The 20,167-nt window shown below is 38.3% G+C and overlaps 1 protein-coding gene across 2 annotated transcripts in view; it reads left to right on the top strand.

Moving 5' to 3' along the window:
* gli3 (GLI family zinc finger 3) overlaps nt 1-20,167 on the top strand; it is a 154,167-nt gene that overhangs the window by 83,379 nt on the left and 50,621 nt on the right. For both annotated transcript variants that reach the window (XM_079601951.1, XM_079601952.1), the window contains one exon: nt 10,567-10,672. In XM_079601951.1, coding sequence (XP_079458077.1) covers nt 10,567-10,672 — 106 coding nt within the window. The remainder of the gene's footprint in view (nt 1-10,566; nt 10,673-20,167) is intronic.

Genomic DNA, 20,167 nt, shown 5'->3' with positions numbered 1-20,167 from the left:
TTTGCGCCGGAACACGCTCCTCTTTGCGCTGAACCGCCCCCGCGAGCGCAAGTTCATTCCCTAATTTACCGACGTGCGTCTGTGGAGGGAAAAGTCCGCTGTGCGCGGGTGCAAAATAGGAATGATACATGCGTCAGTGTTCAAAGTCAATTGCGCTGGGTGCAAGATAGGGCCCACAGTATTTATCCTATGAGCTCAGCCATAAGCTAATTGGTGAGGCTCTCTATGAGCCTCCTTGGCTACTGTGGTCGTCCGGCCTCCTCACTAGAGATATTTATCTTTGAGGCCTCCGTTCCCAAGAGCTCCGCTAGGATAGCAATCGCGAGTTGTAGCCTCCTTGCAAAATATCCTGTTGTTGTTAGGTCTCCTCTGGATTTAGAGAGTCGGCATGCTGAGGCCTCCACTCCTAGAGCTCGGCTAATGTATGCTAAGTTGTTAGGCTCTATGTTGGCCTCCTTGGCTACTGCTAGCATTGATAGGCTTCCTCTCGCAAGAGATAGTTACTTTTATTGAGGCCTCCGCTCTCTTGAGCTCTGCTACAATAGTGATTGCGAGTGGTAGGCTCTCTGTGAGTCTTCTTGCAAGATGTCCTGAGAGTAGGGAGTTGTTAGGTCTCTTCTCAATTTGGAGAGTCGTCACACTGAGGCCTTCGCTCCAAGAGCTTGGCTAAGGTTTGCTAAGTTGTTAGGCTCTCTGCGAGCGTTGGCAAGATTTTATTTTTTGAGGCCTCTGCTGGGATAGCAATTTGAGTGGTAGGCTTTCTTTGAGCCTCCTTGCGAGATGTCCTGAGCATGGGGCGTTATTAGGTCTCCTCTCGATTTAGAGAGTTGTCATACTGGAGGCCTAGTATGCTAGGTCGTTAAGCTCTGTTAGAGCCTCCTTGGCTACTGACCTCAGTGCGAGTGTTGCTAGCCCTCCTCTCATTTGAGAGTTGTTGTAGTAAGGCCTCCACTCTGCAGAGCTTCGTGGGCCAGTTAGACTGAGCTTAGCTCTTTCTGAGACTTTCTCTGTACTGCCCTTGGGTTAGAGTGTTGCCTAGGCCTCTTGTTTGAGGCATCCACTCTTCAGGGCTGCCTGAACAGAAGTTCTGAGTGTTAGACTCTCTGTGAGCCTCCTTGGATGCTGGCCTCAATATAAATGTATCTTCCTTACTTTAGTAATCCTGTTAAGGCCTCTGTTCTTGAGAAGCTCCAGTCTATGATTGTTGCTGGTGCACCTTAGGGATGAGGACTCCTTTGAGTCCTTTGGCTTAGTCCAGCAAAAATTCATTCCTTCAGCAAGGCAGTGTGGGTATTCCGTTCCCCATAGTGAACCTTAGCACGAGTTCCCTTTCGAAAGGCAACATCTCAAGTTACGTATGTAACCATGGTTCCCTGAGAATAGGGAACGAGACGCTGCATCCCTTTGCCATGCTTCCAGTATTCATGCACACATCGCCTACGAAGTGGATGGCACATTTCACAGGTTCACAGGTTCCCTATTCTCAGGGAACTATGGTTACATCCCTAACCTGAGACTTTTTTCTTTTGAAATAGAGTGCATGGGCCAGGAAAAAAAAGAAGGCAACGGCAAACTCTATTTAGATACCGACTTACGAAGGTAAACAACAAAGTAAAAGTCAAATAAAAATATTTTTTTCATGCAGAGAGAGAGAGAGAGAGAGAGAGAGAGAGAGAGAGAGCAAAAGAGAGCAGTTCATTTCAATAGCATGTGGGGAAAGAATAGGAAAAAGCTAGTAAAAAGCGTAACATATGAATGGTTTTTCAAATTGATGCTTCTCGTTTCCATTTTCCTATTAAAAATATATTTTTTACAGGAATTACGATTATATAATGTAATCATAAAACCCTTATTAGTTCATTATGTATATGTCATTACTTTTTGTTGAAAATGTTTGTTGAGAAAATTTTACAAATATATATATATATATATGTTTTAAAGTGCCCCTATTATGCTATTTAAAGGCTCTTAAAGTCTCCTACAACAGGTTTACAAGCATCAAAGGTAAAAAAAAAAAAAAGAAAAAAAGAAAAAAGAAAAACGGTTTAATTTTCTCATAATATACATTGCACATCACCACATTGTTCAATGATTCACAAACGATTCATCAGATGAACCAGTCTCTCTAAATCCCTCCTTTCCGAGGGTCTACTCTGCTCTGATTGGCCAGATAGCACAGTCTGTTGTGATTGGTCTACCACGTACAGTGCGTGTTTCGGAAGCTAACTCCATTACCATAACTGAACTGCAGCTCCGTCCAGAGGCTTCCTCAGTCCTCAGCGATTGTACACACTGTAAAGACAGTAAAGATGGCGTAGATATTACCATCCCTGTAAGACACATTCCTTTCACTGCCAGCACACCACTATCCAATCCAGCATTGCACTTCCCACTCACCTGATTCCCGTTCACCAGCCCTGTTGTTGTCAATAAACTTCCTGTTTGAATTCATCTCTGTCGCCCAAGTATCATTCCGTAACAGAGGACCGGACTGAATACCGACAGAATACAATATATGGTCATCCTCGTCAGTCCCCTATACCCGGCTGATCTACTTCTTGCTATCTCCCAGGACCACCGCTCGATTGAGACTTATATAGAGGAATTCCTCCACCTCATTCACCAGGTGTCCTGGAAAGAGACAACCCTCAAATTCCCTATTTTGGATGGGTCTGGACGATCCACTCTTCAGGCGATTTCCATCTACTGCCACCACGTGTTCCTTGAGGGAATAAATCGACAACATCCTGTGGGTGAGTGGATCGTCAAACACCATAGGAGAAGCAGATTCAGATTCCCTTTCTGTCGAGGCAGACCTTCCAGAGTCTTGTCCCACTGAGACCACCCTTCCAGAGTCTCAGCCCCTCAAGACCACCCTTCCAGAGTCTCGTCCCACCGAGACCACCCTTCCAGAGTCTCGTCCCACTGGACCTTCCTCGCCCAAGGCCCAGGGGGAGCTCCATTATCCCTGAACAGGTCGCCTGAGCTGCCGGCTCCACCCTGGTCACCTGCTAGTCTGGCATCGCCCTGGAGTCTGCACCCATCTGCTTACACCAGTCTAGACTCCAGGGCGTCCCACCTGCACGTCATTCCTGATCACACACACCTGCACCTCATCATCACCATCATTACTCAAACTACTTAAGCACTCAATTCACCACAGTTCACTGTCTGGTCTCGTTGGTTGGAAAGAGGACTACTCACCTTGCCTCCTACGAGCTAGCTGACTTCTCCAGCGTTCTCCCTGTCTCCAGTGTTCTCCAAGTCTCCAGTGATCCTGCATCTCATCCCTGCACGCCTCCATCGATCCACTACCATCCCTGTACGAAGACATTCCTTTCACTGCCAGCACACCACTCTCCAATCCAGCATTGCACTTCCCACTCACCTGCTTCCTGTTCACCAGCCCTGTTGTTGTCAATAAACTTCCTGTTTGTATTCATCTCTGTCGCCTGAGTCTCATTCCGTATTATAATTATATCAATAATTATTCATACTTACAGGTTGTGATTCTGAGGAGCAAGCTGGTCCAAATAAACTGAGTACTGACCCATCTTTAACGAGCAAGTGTTTTGCGAATCCCACGTTGAACTCTTTAAATGTTAAAATTACGTTTGAGGGCTGCTCAAGTTGTTCACGGGTTGACAATGTACCACATTGACGGGCATTATGCAAATGTATCTTCTAGTGATGTAGAACTGTCGTAAAGCAGTAGGATTCAAATTAAATACAACTCGTAAAGGCGGTTCAGAGTCGATTCTTTCTTTTGGGAGACAATAACTTTATTTATCGTGCCCTTTAGACTACAACTTTGCAGAACGTTTACATTCACAAACAGCTATATTACACACTGCATGAAAGGAATTATTTGAAAAACCATAATAGGGGCACGTTAAATACATTTATGAAGTTTCTTAAAATTACAAAACTTTAAAATTAATATTACTAAGAACTTAAAAGTGAACTATGCGTTTTTTTTTACCTTAACCGAACAGCTTCGGAGTCATTGGAATGGTTATATTATATTATTGGAATGGTTAGTTTCGGGTTGAATGGTGGTCATTTTGCACCCCCCTATCGCATGTGAGCGCTTGCAATTTTGAGCCGTCGGGCTGCAGGACGTGGCATCAGGAAGTATCAAGTTATATCAGGTCTCGCCGATGTAACGAATTGCTTTACGGCAAAAAGAAATCTGCTAAAAAAATTTCATTATTGCGCTCCCTCACGCTGTTCGAACCCGAATAAAGACAATGTTTTAAAGAATATCCCATCTTCTTTGATTTCGTTGATCTACTAGCCTCTGGTATCTGAGAGTCGCCAACAAGTTTTTCGACAGTGTTGTTCTCATTATCTCTAATTTTTTGATAATTTTTTTACTTGTCCCCTACCTAGACATTTTTTGAACAAAGAAAATGTTATAGATTTATTGAAAGTTTCTTAAAATTACAAAACTTTGGGAAAAAAAAGAAAATAACAAAGAACTTTAGATTTTGTGTTAAATAATTTATTTATTTATGTGTAGAATTATTCAAAAAAATATTGTTTTCCCCAATACTTCTGTCATTACCATCACACAATGCATTTTAGGAAACAAGAGGGGTTTTAAGTTACTTTACAGCTAGTTGCCTTGTTAAAATTAGCAACCATATACAGACAATACATTTTTAAAGCTGAGAGGAGAAAAAAAGAGATAAGGAACACGAAAAAGTGAAAGAATTGGTGTGGAAATATAGCAAATATAGCAGGGTTGATACAGGAGAGGAAGAAGAAGTTGATGAAGGAGCAGAGAGGAACATGGGAGAGGAGGGTTGACAGAGTGCAGAGCGGCTCTGAAATGAGCTACTGATGGAGTGGAGAAAGCTGAATTTGGGAGCATACAACTTTTGAGGAGCAAGGGAGAGATGAGTGTTGATGTGAGGGATGAACAATATTATGAGTGATGGAACAGGAACAGAGTGGAATAAAACAAGTGCTGAAAGATAGCGAGGAGAGAGAGAGTTGGAGGTTTACTGGAGTGCTTTACAGTATATGGATACTGGAGAGTAAATGTTTTGTGGAGTGATAAAAGAAGAACAAAGAGAGAGATTGGGATAGAAAAGTTGTAATTACACTAAAATATTCTTTAAAAATACTCTGAGAAACTATATAGCAATGCTTTAGCAATGTAAAATCAGTCTTGTATTCAAAAAATTACTCTTTGAAATATATCACTGTATTGTCCTGTTTTGTTGTTTTAATGTTGTAATGCTTTGATAATGGATCCTTTCTCATTTCTGATTATATGTGTTTCCCAGCATGCAGCTGGTCATAAATTCAGCTTTCGAATGCATCCCTGTTTGAGTTCTTTCTATGTTCTTTTCGTTCAAGGACAAGAAATAGTCAAACAGTCCAAAAACAGATTTGGGTTCAGTGTCAAATTCTCCAGTGTCTGGCTTTCTGCACTTTTTGATCTTATCAGATGTGATTTTCTCAAGGACTAGTGTTGGAATGAGAGCTGCAGTACTTTCAGTTTCACCAGTTAGCTTTCTGAGTGCCGTTACATGGTGTATGAAACGTTAACAGCCCCTAATGTAAGGTGAGGAATGAGGTAAAGCAGGGCTTTACAAATGCAAGGAGCTCGTGGCATGGTGCAGCATTAGGCCCTGGTGTTGCCCATTGGTCCCTGGGTACAGCCCTTAAACAGCCCTTGTCTGTCTGTCTGTCTGTCTGTCTGTCTGTCTGTCTATATATCTATATATCTATCTATCATCTATCTATCTATGAGGGGTGTAACAGTTCACAAAATTCACTGTTCGGTTCGATACGACACAGTGGTGTCACAAATCGGTACGTAGTTTTCCTACATCTTGAAACTTTTAGTTTTATAAATGGGGGTAATCTTTGAAGGTTGAACAAATAATGTTTTGGTCATCACATTAAAACTAAACTTTAAATTTGATAATATTTGAGTTTTTAAGTGCTGGAAAAAGATGTGTGACATACTTGAAAGCATTTTACTATTCCTGCCAAACTTTCATGGTTACAGTTAGTTTTACTACATTAAATTCATGGTTAACGTTGCTGATTTGTGGACTTAAAGCCTATATATAACTAGTTAATTCATGGCACAATGTTTCTCCTGGTTTCCATGTCAGCACTGTTTGATCTAATAGAGATCTACGGTTAATAACGGAGAAATTTGAATGCTTCTCACTAGATCTCGCAGTGATGTTATTACTTCTGTGGCGAAATCAAATGCTTTCTTTACTGGCTCTCTTAGCACTGTGTAGTAACAGTGTTGCTTGATCAAGATTGGCTCGCGACAAAACGGCAGTAGAGGAGGTGCCGCGGTGTACACCGTAATGTAATGTGAATGTGTTAGGTGCTAATTTCACCCTCATGCTCTGTCATGGCGATATGGCGAGACAGCTTTTCACTCAAGAAATCTCATCACATTTAACTACTACAAACCCTACAAAATAATATATATATATATACACTGTATATATACATATAATTTTGTAGGGTTTGTAGTAGTTTTTAAAGCTTCTTGGTACCCTTCCAAGGTAACTCAAAACTGCATTATTACGCTGCATTGACTCTAAGAACGCCTCCTGCGGAACCGGTGCCTGAAACATGTGTGCAAGCATGCCAATTCTATTGGCCAACATGAGGTTTGGTGACGTAGTGTGACTCATAAATGAGACCTTAAAAGGGCATCTACGTCACGGAATCCCCAGGTTCTTTGTCTTCAGGAAGCTGCATGTCTGTACCTTGTGTGTATATTTTGTCATATTTTGTATCTCGTTTGTCTCATATGGTTGTTAGAGCTACAAAAATGGCAGGCAAAAAGTATAGGAGTGTGACGCCATGTCCCAGCTAAATTACGGGGGACGACATGTGTGTGTTTTATTTAGGAGAGGAGCATGCGCGATAAAGCCCTCGAGGGGGCTTATTGCTTGCACTGTGAGCACTGAGAGGGATGAGAGTCAAAAGACTGCGCCTCGTGGTTCAGGTTCTGCGGCTGCCGAGGCGGTGTGGTGGCTTTGATCATGGGGATCACAGGTCCAGTTAGCGGAGGCGGAGTGTAGTACTTGTATTCCCCCATCTTTCCCCCTCTCTAAGACCCTGTCAGAAGCCGCGTTTCCATTACAGATTTGCGCAAATGTTTTGCGCTTTTATCTAAATATCGGTACAAAACTATTGCGAAATGACGGCGTTTCCATTAACCGATGTTATGCGACTAAAACGTCCTTTTTTCTCTCGCGATAAAGTCATTCCAAAAATCACGGCAGCGGACGTTGGTTTATATAATCTCACAGCCACCGCATTAGACATTATTATTATTAATGGAAGGAGACGTACGTGTTATCCAAGCATTAATGGCAGGGAAAGACCCTTATACTCCAAACGAAATATAAGGAGTTTCTGGGTGTTTCGCCCTCATTTCTGCGCTGAGGTTTTGATTGTGGCATTTCTTTGAAGTTTAGAATCCAGTATTCCTATAGGCTAATTATTGTTTCTTTTATGAATTTAATAAAGAACTCTGTCTCCTATTCCAAACGATCCATGTAGGCTACTTTTGTGTCCATTCGTTTTTTCCTTTTTAAACCCGTAATTGAAAAACGAAAAATAAACGGTTGTCTTTTTAAAACGCAAAGTTGAACACCACAATTTTAATTTGAACTGGCTACACCAACTGCTGCGCAAAAAAGTAAATATCGACGAATTTTCAGATGTTTGTTTAATGACTTTTTTCCCCTTTATTAAACATGTAAAATATTCACAAATTAATATGGAAAACTTGTCGATTTTACTGGTTTTCTAAGGCCAAATTAGAACCTGGAATTGACATTTTCCCGCAGTGCTGAATAAGAAGAGCCATATTATTAAACTATTGTTTTCTAACTCGGCTAAAAACATCTCCATCTCCGCTGTTAAGCAGATGCTCTTTTAGAGAGAAATGCACCTTTCATACGGATTAGCCTACTTAATCAGAACAAAATGTATTAGCTTTCGATTCGAATTTGTTCGTTTTAAAGTGGACATTTCAAGCTTGAGCTACATAGGCTATATTTTGTTTCAGTTCTTGCGCTCCAGTTCAGGGAGATCATGAAAACGCGCCTGATTGTTTTATTTTATTTTACAAAAGCACAACATTTTCTTGTTATTGTTTACACAAATAAAAGTAGTTACAAATAATTTATTATTATTTTCTGTATGACCAGAAATTATAGAGTAGGCTATATTAAGTTGTTTTACTGTTAATAGGAAAATGCAAGTGTTCACGCCCGCGCCTCCGTGCCATGTAGTGCGCGCTCCACACTCCACACATACCCTTAGATATGCGTCAAAATATTGTGTTTATTTGTAATAATCTCAGCTCTGTATTATTATTGTCTAAACCCGTATTATGAATGACATTTGACGAATTGCTTTGTTCCTTTTTTGGATAAAAGCGTCATCTAAATATGTAGCCTAGTAAATGTTATAATAATGATGATAATTATTATTATTTGTGTACACGGACCCCAAACACACCGCGTCTTCTAAGTCAGGTGACTGTAAATGCGCAAAAACTGTTTCCATTGCAGTTAGGCGAAATATTCCTTTTTCGAATTGGCTGAAAAACCTCCTCATGCGAGCGTAAAAACTTTTTTGCGATAAACGAGAGTTTTTGCGAAATTGACGTGTTTCCATTGAGCGTATTTTCAATTCGCAATTTCAATTTGCGCAATTTGAAGGGTAATGGAAACGCGGCTAGAGGGTCCCAGTTTGGACTCAGAAGCTCGCTCTGCGATCTCTTCCGGTTCCCACCTCCTCCTTCCCATAACAACATACCGTGTTACAGGCAGCTTTCAAGCAAGTAATCAAGGATCCTCATTTTTAAGGTCAAGCGGAAGTTGTCTTCTTCACCTCCAAGGTGTCGACCCACTATGACCTCTGGTTTGCCCTCACTCCTCCAGCTCCATTGGGGCTGGATGCCATAGTACACATTTGGCTGAGGCTTTGTCTGCAGGCCTTTTCTCCGATAGCTCTGCTCCAGGAAGTCCTAGCAAGCATTCGCCAAGACTGAGTTTATCTATTATTAGTGGCTCTGTTCTGGCCAGCCTGGGTGATGGCGCTTTCACCCCTTTAACCTCCAGCCGGAGATTTGGAAACTTTGGGTCTGGACCCTGAGGGATACCAGCTCATAGATTTCTAATGTTGTGAGAATTTTGAGTTCTTTTGAGGGAATGATATGCCCTAAAATTGCAGCTAATGTTGTGTAATGTTGTGTAAAGTGTAATGTTGTGAACATCTTCACAAGTAGACATCACAGGCCACACAACTTAAACCCAGTCCACTGCCTGCTTGATACAGTGCTACACTGTAAAAAAAAATGTAACCTCTCCAAGTCAAAATATTCTAGTTATATTATATATCAATATATATCTAAATTTTTTAATTGGCCCAAGTGAAATTCTGGAAAATAAATTGAAATAATTGTTGCAATAGTCTGTTAACATTGGCTCAATGAGAAATAATATGTCAGACTAATTTAAAAATTTAGATGTTATCAGTCACTAGAAAATTTTGACTTGGGAATGTAATTTTTTTTTTACAGTGTAGAGATCCTCAAAGAACATCTATCTGCAGGCTATTTCCTTATTGGCACCTTTCTGTGGTTTATTTAAGTTCTTATTTAAGGTCTGTTAAGTGCTTGTATTGATGTTCCCATAGTGTCAATGCCATGATGCAGCGTTGAGTTCCCTCAAAAGGGAACAAGACCCTGCGTCACTTTTCCACACTTTAGGCATGCCTGTGCATCTTCCTTAAGATAATTTGAATCTGGGGATTCCGTGACATAGATACCCTTCAATGGTCTCGCTGACATGTCACACTTTGTCAACTGACCTCACATTACCCAAAATAATTGTTATGTTTGCACACGTGGTTAGGACACCAGTTCCACACAGAATGTGTTCCAGTTAACCTAAAACAGAGGTGCACTTTTAAACCCAAAGTGATTCAAAATAGGGGTTGAACTACTTCAGATTTTTTAAAGTCGGCATTTATGGGATGAAAGTCGAGTCAAGTTGTTGAGTTGCTTTGAAAGATTTTTATGCTGATGGGTAACGCTGATTATACTTCTTTAAGCCTCCTCTATCAGGTCTAAATATAGATTGTGTTTGTGATCAGATTTTATCCCAGTGTTTTAATGTTTTATCTCCTGAAGTCTTCCCATTTCTCTCTGACTGTTGTGACGAATCATTTTTTGAAGCTTGTTGAAATGTAGCGGATCACGCAATCCTACACTGCAGTATGCAAACACAAGCACGTGTGGGACATACTAGGCAGGATATCTTATCACAAAAGGTTGTTGTTGCTGATTAGCCTTGAAGCAACTGTGTGTTTTTATGATGATGCTGCACATAGATTTGTGTATTTTTAGGTGTTAGTGTACTTATATAGCTTTATGTTTGTTTACAAAAAACAAATCTTATGAATGCACCCTTATGAAACAAGTTACTGTGTAACATGGTTCTTTTGTTCAAACATTTAATCACAATTCATTTTTAATAATCTCTCTTTTTCTTTTTACAGCTGCACCCCAGTTCTTTCCTGCTTTTCATCATCCGGTACCAATCGATGATAGACACGCACAAGGCAGATACATTTACGAACCCTCGCCAGTACCACCGCTACATGTGTAAGTAAACACACAAACTCGCACAACTTTACTGGATATTTACTTTACTTTACTTTATTTACTGCATGTCTATTCCTATATTTAATGCCACCATTAATGTATTTAGCCTTTTATTTAATTTTAAAGTAAGACACTACAGGCAAGGGTAAATTTTAAGATTTTGGGCTATTTTGCTTCCATAACTTGTCGTTCAGGCTACTGGCAAGAAAACATTCAAAATACATATTAAAAGTGTTTTATTTTATTATACTGTATCTATTTGCATCTGTAGATTTCAATTACAGTACAATACGTTTGTAAAACATGTTTTCTCAAAATGAGCCTCCCTAAATGAGTTACATACAGTACACCAAACTTGACAGTATTTTTGTCAAATAGTGATAAAAAGAGATATAAAAAATCTCTTCTGTAAAAACCTTTAACTCTAATATGTTATAAAAATGAAACAAGAATGTTTAACCTGACATTATCCAATGTTCAGATTTCTGTGCTGGAAATATATGCTAATTAATGTATATTTAATTAGATAATGGGTAATTTGCATATTCAAACATAACATTTCAGAACAACTGTAATACAAAACATTTATCTTAAGGTAATGTGATTAATCAGCTGGGTAAAATAAGGTGTCTGTTAAAATGTTTACCCTATTCACCTGTAGTGCTGCCTTAATATGCCTGAAATGTATCATGACTTTTAATCTAAACAAGAAGAAGAGTTTTTTCACTTTTTCGATTCAATTTTAATATGCATTATGACTTGTTATTATTTTATTATCTGTATAATGTCATCAGTGCTCATCTTGGCAGATGTGTCATAAGACGGGGTGTCCGTGTCTGGTCGGTATTGCAGTATACACAGTGCATTAACTGTTTCCATGGGACGTGATCCATACATCGCTCAGATGATCTCTAGTTCTGTGTCAGAGATCAAAGACTAGGTGAACACATTGTCAAGAGACATGCTAATGAGAGCATCAGACACAGAGACAGACATGGGAGCCTGTTAGTGCATGATTCCTCTAAAACTGCTCATCAGGCCCTGTCAGAGAAGATGTAACAAACTCCTCTCTCTCACAGCTGTTCTGCAAGCTGTCACATGTAGCACTACAATACCCCACTTCAACCCCAAATTATGAAAATTTTTGTTGCTATTGTACACCGTGTGAAAACTCGTATGAAGATGTTACCTTCTTCAAGATGAAAAGTCACTTAATGAGATACTGTATGAAGTCACAATTGTGACATATAAAGTTGGAATTATTTTTGTGTGTGTGTGTTTTGTATTGACAGAGAAATTTCAATTTCAGAAATTCTGATTTTTTTTTTAAATATATAGAATCAAAGTCTATGTAAGTGTGCATGTTTGTGTTCCCTCATGGGTTCTGTATAGCTCTCTATACGGGGGATTCCCACAGCAGTTTCCCCTGCTCTCAGGCTCACATCTCTGAGATGTGCGAGTATGCATTTATATTCTTTTAAACTTTCTTTTTCATGTTCTTTACTCATAATTTCCTTTTTATGATTGTCTTGTTATTCAATTCAGAACACCATGTTCCCATTTTAAATTACAATATGTGTTTGCCTTTTGATCCATTTTTCCTCATCTGTCTCTGCTTTTCTCCCTATCTCACCCTCTTTTGCATGACACATGAAACCATCGCAGCCCTATGGTGGGACAAATTGAATGGGGCAGCTACTTGGTCCATATTACGTTTTGTATTGTTCATCATTACATCCTTTGCCTTCCCCACATCCCCCCTTCTCCATCCTCGAGAGTCATATCTCTCTTGTGCCCATTACACCACTAAGAATAATGAATTTTTTATGTCATCTCCTCGCTCTAACTCGCATGCTAAAGAGAGGTGTGAAAAAGGGGGAGAGACACGCGCCGGGGGCTTGATTTATGTCCAATGTCAGTAAAAACAAAATGACAAATATAATTTAGCATTCAGTTTATGCGGAGATAATGGAGCAACACGAGGCTCAAACAAGACTCAAACAAATATCTGCCATGGTTTATCATCCGCTGGAGAGACGCATGGAATGGGGCGCGGGTTAGAGGAAGAAAAGGAAAGCAGGTGAATTAAATTACAGGTGGGGCGGCTGTATTCACAGTACTTGCCTGACTTGCTACAATTGGCTTGCAGTAGACAGACACACCTTTATGTACGTACTTAACAGAGTGTGAGCCATCCCACAAATCACTTTACTTTGAATCTTTGAATATGACAAAGAGCGATAACAGTGTCCACTCCCATTAATATAGTTTAGTGACACGGCAAATAACTTTTATTTAAACTGACAGTAAACCGATGGTATAAGCAGTGTTGGGGGTATCGCATTACGAGTACAATGAGCTACGTAAACTAATCAGATTGCTTTTTTCATTTAACGAGTAACAAGTAGTGTATTGTAACGAGTAATGTAATGCGTTACTTTTAAATTTACAGTTACTTTTTCAAATAATGCAAATTACTTTCCAGTTTATTGACTGACACTGGCCGTCCCAATGTTGAGAGAAATCAGGAGTAAGGTGCAGAGGCGTTGTTAAAACATGATAGTTGTTGTAGTTCTAAATGTGAGCATGCATTTACTCATCTCACTTGTACAAAACAGATTCAATATTCCTCTAATTGAATAAAAACTGAGAAATGCAAACTCTGTGTTAACCCAAAATCTAGTTTAAAGGCCTATTTTTACTGTGAGTGATGTTGTGTATGTATTTTAAATTAGTTGGTGTTCTACGTTATGTATGTATACATTTAATGATTTTTGATACTTGATTTTGTTTTTACACGTTTTTTTGTAATATATTTATTTGAGTGTTTTGTAAAGCAATTTGGATCAAGTATGGTTGAGTTAAACTTGACTTGACTCCAATAATTTAATGTTAAAAATACAAATGTACTTTATATATTTAATCTCAATTTATGAACCAATGTCTTTGCTGCTGACCTTTGAAGATCCAATTCAACCATACCAATAAGCAAAAATCACTTTAGATAAACATCACATTTGTATTTAATTTTGTTGTTTTTATTGCTGAAGGAAGAGTGGTGAACATTCTTCTCCTGTGTCCTATTCTTCTGCAATCCTGCATGGCAGCACAGCTGAAACTTTTGTTTGAGCTGTGCTCGTGTACAGGTGTAAATTTGCCTTTCATTAGGCTTAATGCTTATTCATGTCACTTTAGCTGTGAAAGGGCCTTTACATTTGCCAAAAATAGAACTTTTGTTATTTTGTTTTTAAAAAACACGTGAGAAAAGGTCATGCAAATGTAACGTAACACATTACTTTCTAAGCAATGCATTTAGCTACTTTTTAGGGAGTAACAAAATACTGTAACTGTTATAAAAATACTAGTAAAAATTATGCAGTGATATTTTGCATAGCAACTTAAAATATACTGTAATCTGCATGCACAATGCACTATGGTAAACTATGGTAAAAAAGTATTTACATATTTAGACAGAAAGGTTTTTGAAGGTTTTAATAAAATGTTATTTAATAACATAATAAGCATATTTCCAGTACTTGCCTCAGGCTTGCATAGTATCGTCAACTCACTCATCAGAATCCTCTGCAAATTTCGACAACAGACAGTTGGTTGAACCGATCAGAATTAGCTAATGTGAACAGCAAAAAAGGCTCAATTTAATGCATCCTTGCTAAATAAAAGTTTTGAATGACTTATGAGTAATGAGTTTTGAAACTTTTAAACAGTAGCCTATTGTTTAATCTTCTTAATGTGAATAAAATAATAGGGTTTGTAGTCCTTATGGGAATCTGATTTAATGTTGATCAAAAAGTAATAAAACCTAAATTTGATTTTGGAAAAGGAAAAATGCTGTAATTTTGAAATTACCATCTTCAAGCATTTATCCATCAATTCATTGGATTGATTACCATTAGCAGCCCAGAAGCTGTAAAGGTGGGCAAAATCGTATTTCACTCCTGCAAAGTGAAAACATGTCAGATGTTTTCTGACATCTTCAAATCCAAACTGACAGACAAATGCATCAAGAAATAGGGTTTGACAGTTAAAAACACCTACAATGGAAGACTATGGGGCAATTAAAAACAGTTGCTTTTCACATTGTAAGTACACTACCGTTCAAAAGTTTGGGGTCAGTAAGAATTTTTTGGGGGGTCAGTAAGACTTTATATTTTTTATATTTTACCAACCTCACATTTTTAAACAGTGCACATTTCTGTGATTTTGTTCAATTATTTTTGTTTCGCTTTATTTTGATATTCCACTTTAGACATTCTACTAACTATAAGTAACTTTTAAACTACATGTCAACTAACTCTCATTAGAATATTAGTAGGCTGTAGACTGTCAGTAGACTATGGTTAGGTGTTAGGGTTCGGGTTAGAGAACAAGTTGACTTGTTGCCAAGTTACTTATATTCAGAAGCTGTTCAGTTTGGCTGTTTTGTTACACCTGTAAGTGAACAGAAAGTGCACAGAGCATTTGTTTGTGTAAGGCAGGGACATAGACGCTGGAGTGGATGTTAAAAAAAGAAAAATTAAATTGTTTAAGACAAGTTCTCCTTGGTGAACAGAATTAATCGTTATTAGCACTCTTAAATATATGCCTGGGATATTATTGCAGTACTTTCCCATGCAGCTCCTCATTACAGCTCGTAATTACAGTAGCTTTCACCTCGCGGCAGTGCTATCAATCTACACAGCCTTTCTCAGCTGTGAGTGGGCATCTATGACAAAAAAAAAAAAAGGGGGAAAGAAAGAAAGAAAAACACAGTGGTAATGACCATCTCATTTCCCACAACCAGTGCTGATTTGCTGGTTGACGAGGCCGAGTTAGCCAGTCCTGTCCTATTATTTGAGAAGACTTTAATTGAAACATGTTTATTTATTGCCCTCTTTGCTCTGAGTGGAAGCTGCTAGCGTAGCTCGCTAAACGACACTAATGGCTGTGATATGAGGGGACGGAATTAAATTAAAAGCTCATAAAATGAAATATGCTTCATATTAGCAGTTTGACACTTAATTTGCCTCCGAATGAGCAGAGGAAATCACAAATTAACTGTCCTTTGTGTTTTCTCCCTCTCTCCCGCGGCAGTCTTATTAGGCCATGGAAAAGCGCAATTACTGCAGAGGATAATCGTGTGGGTTATGAATTCATATGGGAGAGGGCACCGGTGTGGTATTCAATATTAAATGGCGGGGGTTGTGTCGACTAATGTGGCTGTTTGGTTTATTTGACTTACACAGGAAGTCAGAATACGGGAAGTCAGCCATTGTGCCAAAGCACCAACGGAGTGTTACTGTATCTGTTGAGTAGTTTTCTTTTATCGGACCACATGAACTACTCACCAGGCCACATCTCTGAATCTTTGTTTTTGCAAAACTATAGCTGTAAAAATATAGAAATTATTTTGAAATGACTAAAGAAAATATTTTGAGCATTTATAGTAATTCAAAAAAAAAAAATATCCGTTTTGGAACAATTTATAAATTAAAAAATAATTTTAATAATTTAATCACATGACTCTCATGACCTTTTGGCAGCTCTGACCTGCGAACAGCTTGGCTCTATTCATCCCAGGTTAAACAGATCACTTCTCTTTAAACAAATACGATAAATGCTAAAGAGACACTCTGACTTGCTCATTATGTCTGGTGCTTAATAGTAAGCATTCACTCACTGACTCAGTTTCTCTTTTGCATGAGTGTTACTTTCTCAGCCAAACAAAAGACACACACACTCACAAAGCTTGAGTGACAGGATTCGGTCTCCTTGGTGACTGCTTTAGACAAACGGAGGCATTCGTCGCAAGTCAATTGCCCAACACCAGAGTTTACTCAAGAGTAGAACCTCTTGTGCTCGGAGCAAGCAATAAAATAACACACATTACCAGACACACTCCTCACATACTTAATAGACTCACTGGCTTGGCTCAGCAGCACAGCTGCTTACAAGAACTGCAGTAAAGGAAAAAATGGCTTTCAGATAAAAAATAAAAATAAAAAACGTGCCTGGTGAATCAAAACTCCTCAAATGTGTTAAAGTGCATAATTTCGTTATCCACAGTCTGCCCTTTGTGTTCTCTTCAGTCAATAATCAATGAATTCAGCCTATATCAAACAATTAGGGGAAATTACAAGCACCAACTGTTCATTTCCAGTGACTAATTGGGGTCAAATTAATATTAATTTCAGTCATTTCAGTCTTTCTCCAGGTACCCAATGAGATTTAACTGGGCAAATGTGATGGCCGCTGTGCTGGAATGTGTTTTTGTGTGCAAAAGTAAAATGTTCAGGCTGTTGTCTCATGTTTTTCAATTACATTTCAAATAGGCTAAAGCAAGATATTTCTTCCTGTTCTCTTTGTTTTCAGAGTGGCTCAGATGATTTGCAGTACTAAAGAGGAATGTTTATGCATAGGCTGTAATATTTGTACTCTCCCCTCTCTATTTTTCTGTCACTTTAAGAGTGGTAACCCAGATTTTTTGCAGTCGGCTGAAGACATTGTTTGTTAGTGGGTATTCAAAGTAATGCAAGTTAAGCAAAATAACAAAATAAGATGACCATTTGTGTTGATTGTGATAATACTGCTGCCCATCTCAAGCTTATTTTAGAAAGCAAAACACAGCATTAAATTTTGGTGCATGCTTGCACTGTTTGTGTGTATGTGTGAGACGAGTGCTTTGAATTGTGATATTTACATAAACTGTTGTCAGGCTGCCCAATCTGAGTGGCGACGCTGTGTTTAGCATAAAGAACAGTCTTTTATCTCAACAGCCCCCTGCAGACGCAAACATGTGTGCACTCTCTCTTTCTTCATACACTCTCTATGTTTTTATAAATATAAATATACATTTACAAGGCCGATTTTAAGGGTGAGTATGCAAAAGTTTGGAGTCAGTATATATTTTTAATCGTTATTAATGAAATCACTTATTTTCAGCTATGGTTGCATAAAATGTATAGAAAAACAGTAAATTCTTTAGCATTATTACAAAATATTTCCATTTAAAATAAATGTTGTTCTTTTAAAATGTTCTATTCATCAAAGAATCCTGAAAAAAATGTATCACAGTTTTCACAAAAATATTAAGCAAAACAACTGTTTCAAAATAATGAGAAGAAATGTTTCTTGAGCACCAAATCAATGTTTTAGAATGATTTCTAAATCACGTGAGACTAAAGATGGAAGTAAAATTATTTATCTTTGCCATCCAATGAATACATAACATTTTCAAATAAATTAAATAAAAAAACAGTTATTTAAAACTGTAACAATATTTGAACCATTATATAAGAGATTCTCCAGGGCATTTGGCCTTATTTAATGTGATATCTTTTTTTATCAGGGTGATGTTGTATAAAATATAATAGTTATTGCTGATAATTTGTCGCAGCAAGTTAATATCCTGTAAAATTCCATAATTCTCAAATAGTGGAATAGAAAGTCCACAAAGTGCTGTAATCTTGAGCATGACATTATGAATGTCTTTTCTAATATCCCAACATGGAGACTAAGTCTAAAGAACGGTCCCCTTCTTTCCAGATTTAAAAGCTTAGCTTTCTCCTCTCTTATACTCTCTATCCGACCCCCTCATTTTCTCTTTAATTCCTCGCTCTTGTGCTGCGGTGTGAGGACAGGCGGTCAGGCGGTGGCTGGCCTCATGATTAATGATGTTTATACTTGACAGAAAGCTCCTTTATTTATCTGCATTGCTGCTCAGTAGATATCATCAGTCACCTGAATGAAAAATATTCACTCATACCAATTTTGCAGTATAATTGAGTGGAGTCACTTCCCTTCTGTCGTCTTTTACCTCCTTTCTCTGTCGGCCTCCCTTTTTTTCTCTCCTCTCTCTTCTCTTCTGCTATCTGGCCGTCTTATCATCGGCCTAGTAATTTTCACACTGCATGGTATGATATGGAAAGGCTGGCTTTAGCCGTATTTGACATTAAGCCTCTTCAATTTTCACGAAAGAAGAAAGGGAGAGAGAGAGAGGGGGGAAAATGCAAAGAAAGTTGCATGCCACTTTGTGGAGATGCTCAAGAATGGACAAAATATCTCCCCTCTTTTTTTTCTCAAGCAATTTCAGGATTTGGAAAGAAGTGAGATAAATTCCTTAGGAGAAATGAGAGCAGACTGATGTAATATCTTTTTTTCACTGCTTGGTAATACATTGGTTTCATCACTTAAATGCATGGCCAACCCCTTTTTTTATGGCTTTAAGCCAGTATGAGAAAGGTGGGTATTATAGGGCTATTCAAGCATTACTTACAAGTAACAGATGAGCAAATGAGAGGATAGAGGGAAAAAAAAGAGTGTGTGAAAAAGAAGCTATGTTTTCTGAGGCCTTCAATCTTCCAAGAATCATTTTCATTTTGTATGAATAGACGCATATGGATTTGTTAATGTGTGACAATTTTAAACGGATTAAATACTAATTATTTATACTGTATGTAAAGAAAAAAAGGAAGTAGTGTTCTTTTTTTAAAACACCTTTTTATCATGTGATTCTTTTTCATAAAATGTCATATCTAAAACATAGTAACTAAAATTTTGATTAATTTATTATTCAAATGATTATTAAAAAATTGTTTTGGTCTCAACATCAGTTGTTAAAACAAAAACTTGTCTTTTTTTCTACAGTAACCAACAACTATAGATATTTCAAGGGTATATAATTTGAATGGTAAAGAACGCATTTTAAAAAAGAACTGCAGATCTTGACAGGCTAAATCCATGTAATCAAATTCAGGCAGTTTAAGGAGGGCGACTGTCAGTCATTCAGTGTCACTCAATGGGCCACGTTCTCTTTTAATTGGCTTGAGAAGACACGCCCCCTCTCACACACTCTTTCACTCGCTCACACACAACTGATTGTCAAGTTAATTTATGAATTAATCTACTTTTTCATCACAGATTCTGCTGATGAATATGACAATTAGAAATCGATTTTTTAATGAAGTCATTATGTTTTATATAAACAGATATTTAGAACTAAATTCAATAAATCTCCTCTCATCAGGTATAGAAATAAATGTATACATTCAGATTCCAGTGTTAGTATAACTGATTGCACTCTGGTGAACGGTATTTCATTAGTGGATGAGTTAATGTGGAGAAGTCTGCCGTATATCTATGCGCTGTGGCGTTTGGCCCCTGCGGATTCTAAAAATGTGCAGTTTCCATTAAGGACTTCTGAGCAGCGGGCCCTGGTCTCTCGCTCAGGGGGGCAGTTACAGTATTCAACCAGCTTTTCAGAACACAGCAATAAATCCTATACCTGCTCTCAGCCAGAAACCTATCCCACTCTCTCTGTGTCCCAAAAACTCTCCGACTCCCTCTCTCGTGTGCCAGCACGCTCTCTTAAAGATCTGTGTAAATGTATGTTATACCAGTGAGGTATTTTACGACCTTACCACATGGAGCTGCTAAAACATTTTGTTTTCTGGAATGAGGTGGCTAGACATGCTACGAATAAATTAATTTCTTCTTCTA

Source organism: Phoxinus phoxinus, assembly GCF_949152265.1.
Source record: "Phoxinus phoxinus genome assembly, chromosome: 24".
NCBI classification, from domain to species: Eukaryota; Metazoa; Chordata; class Actinopteri; order Cypriniformes; family Leuciscidae; genus Phoxinus; species Phoxinus phoxinus.
The sequence above is the reverse complement of the archived record's forward strand: the minus strand, read 5'-3'. Positions and strand labels throughout refer to the sequence as shown.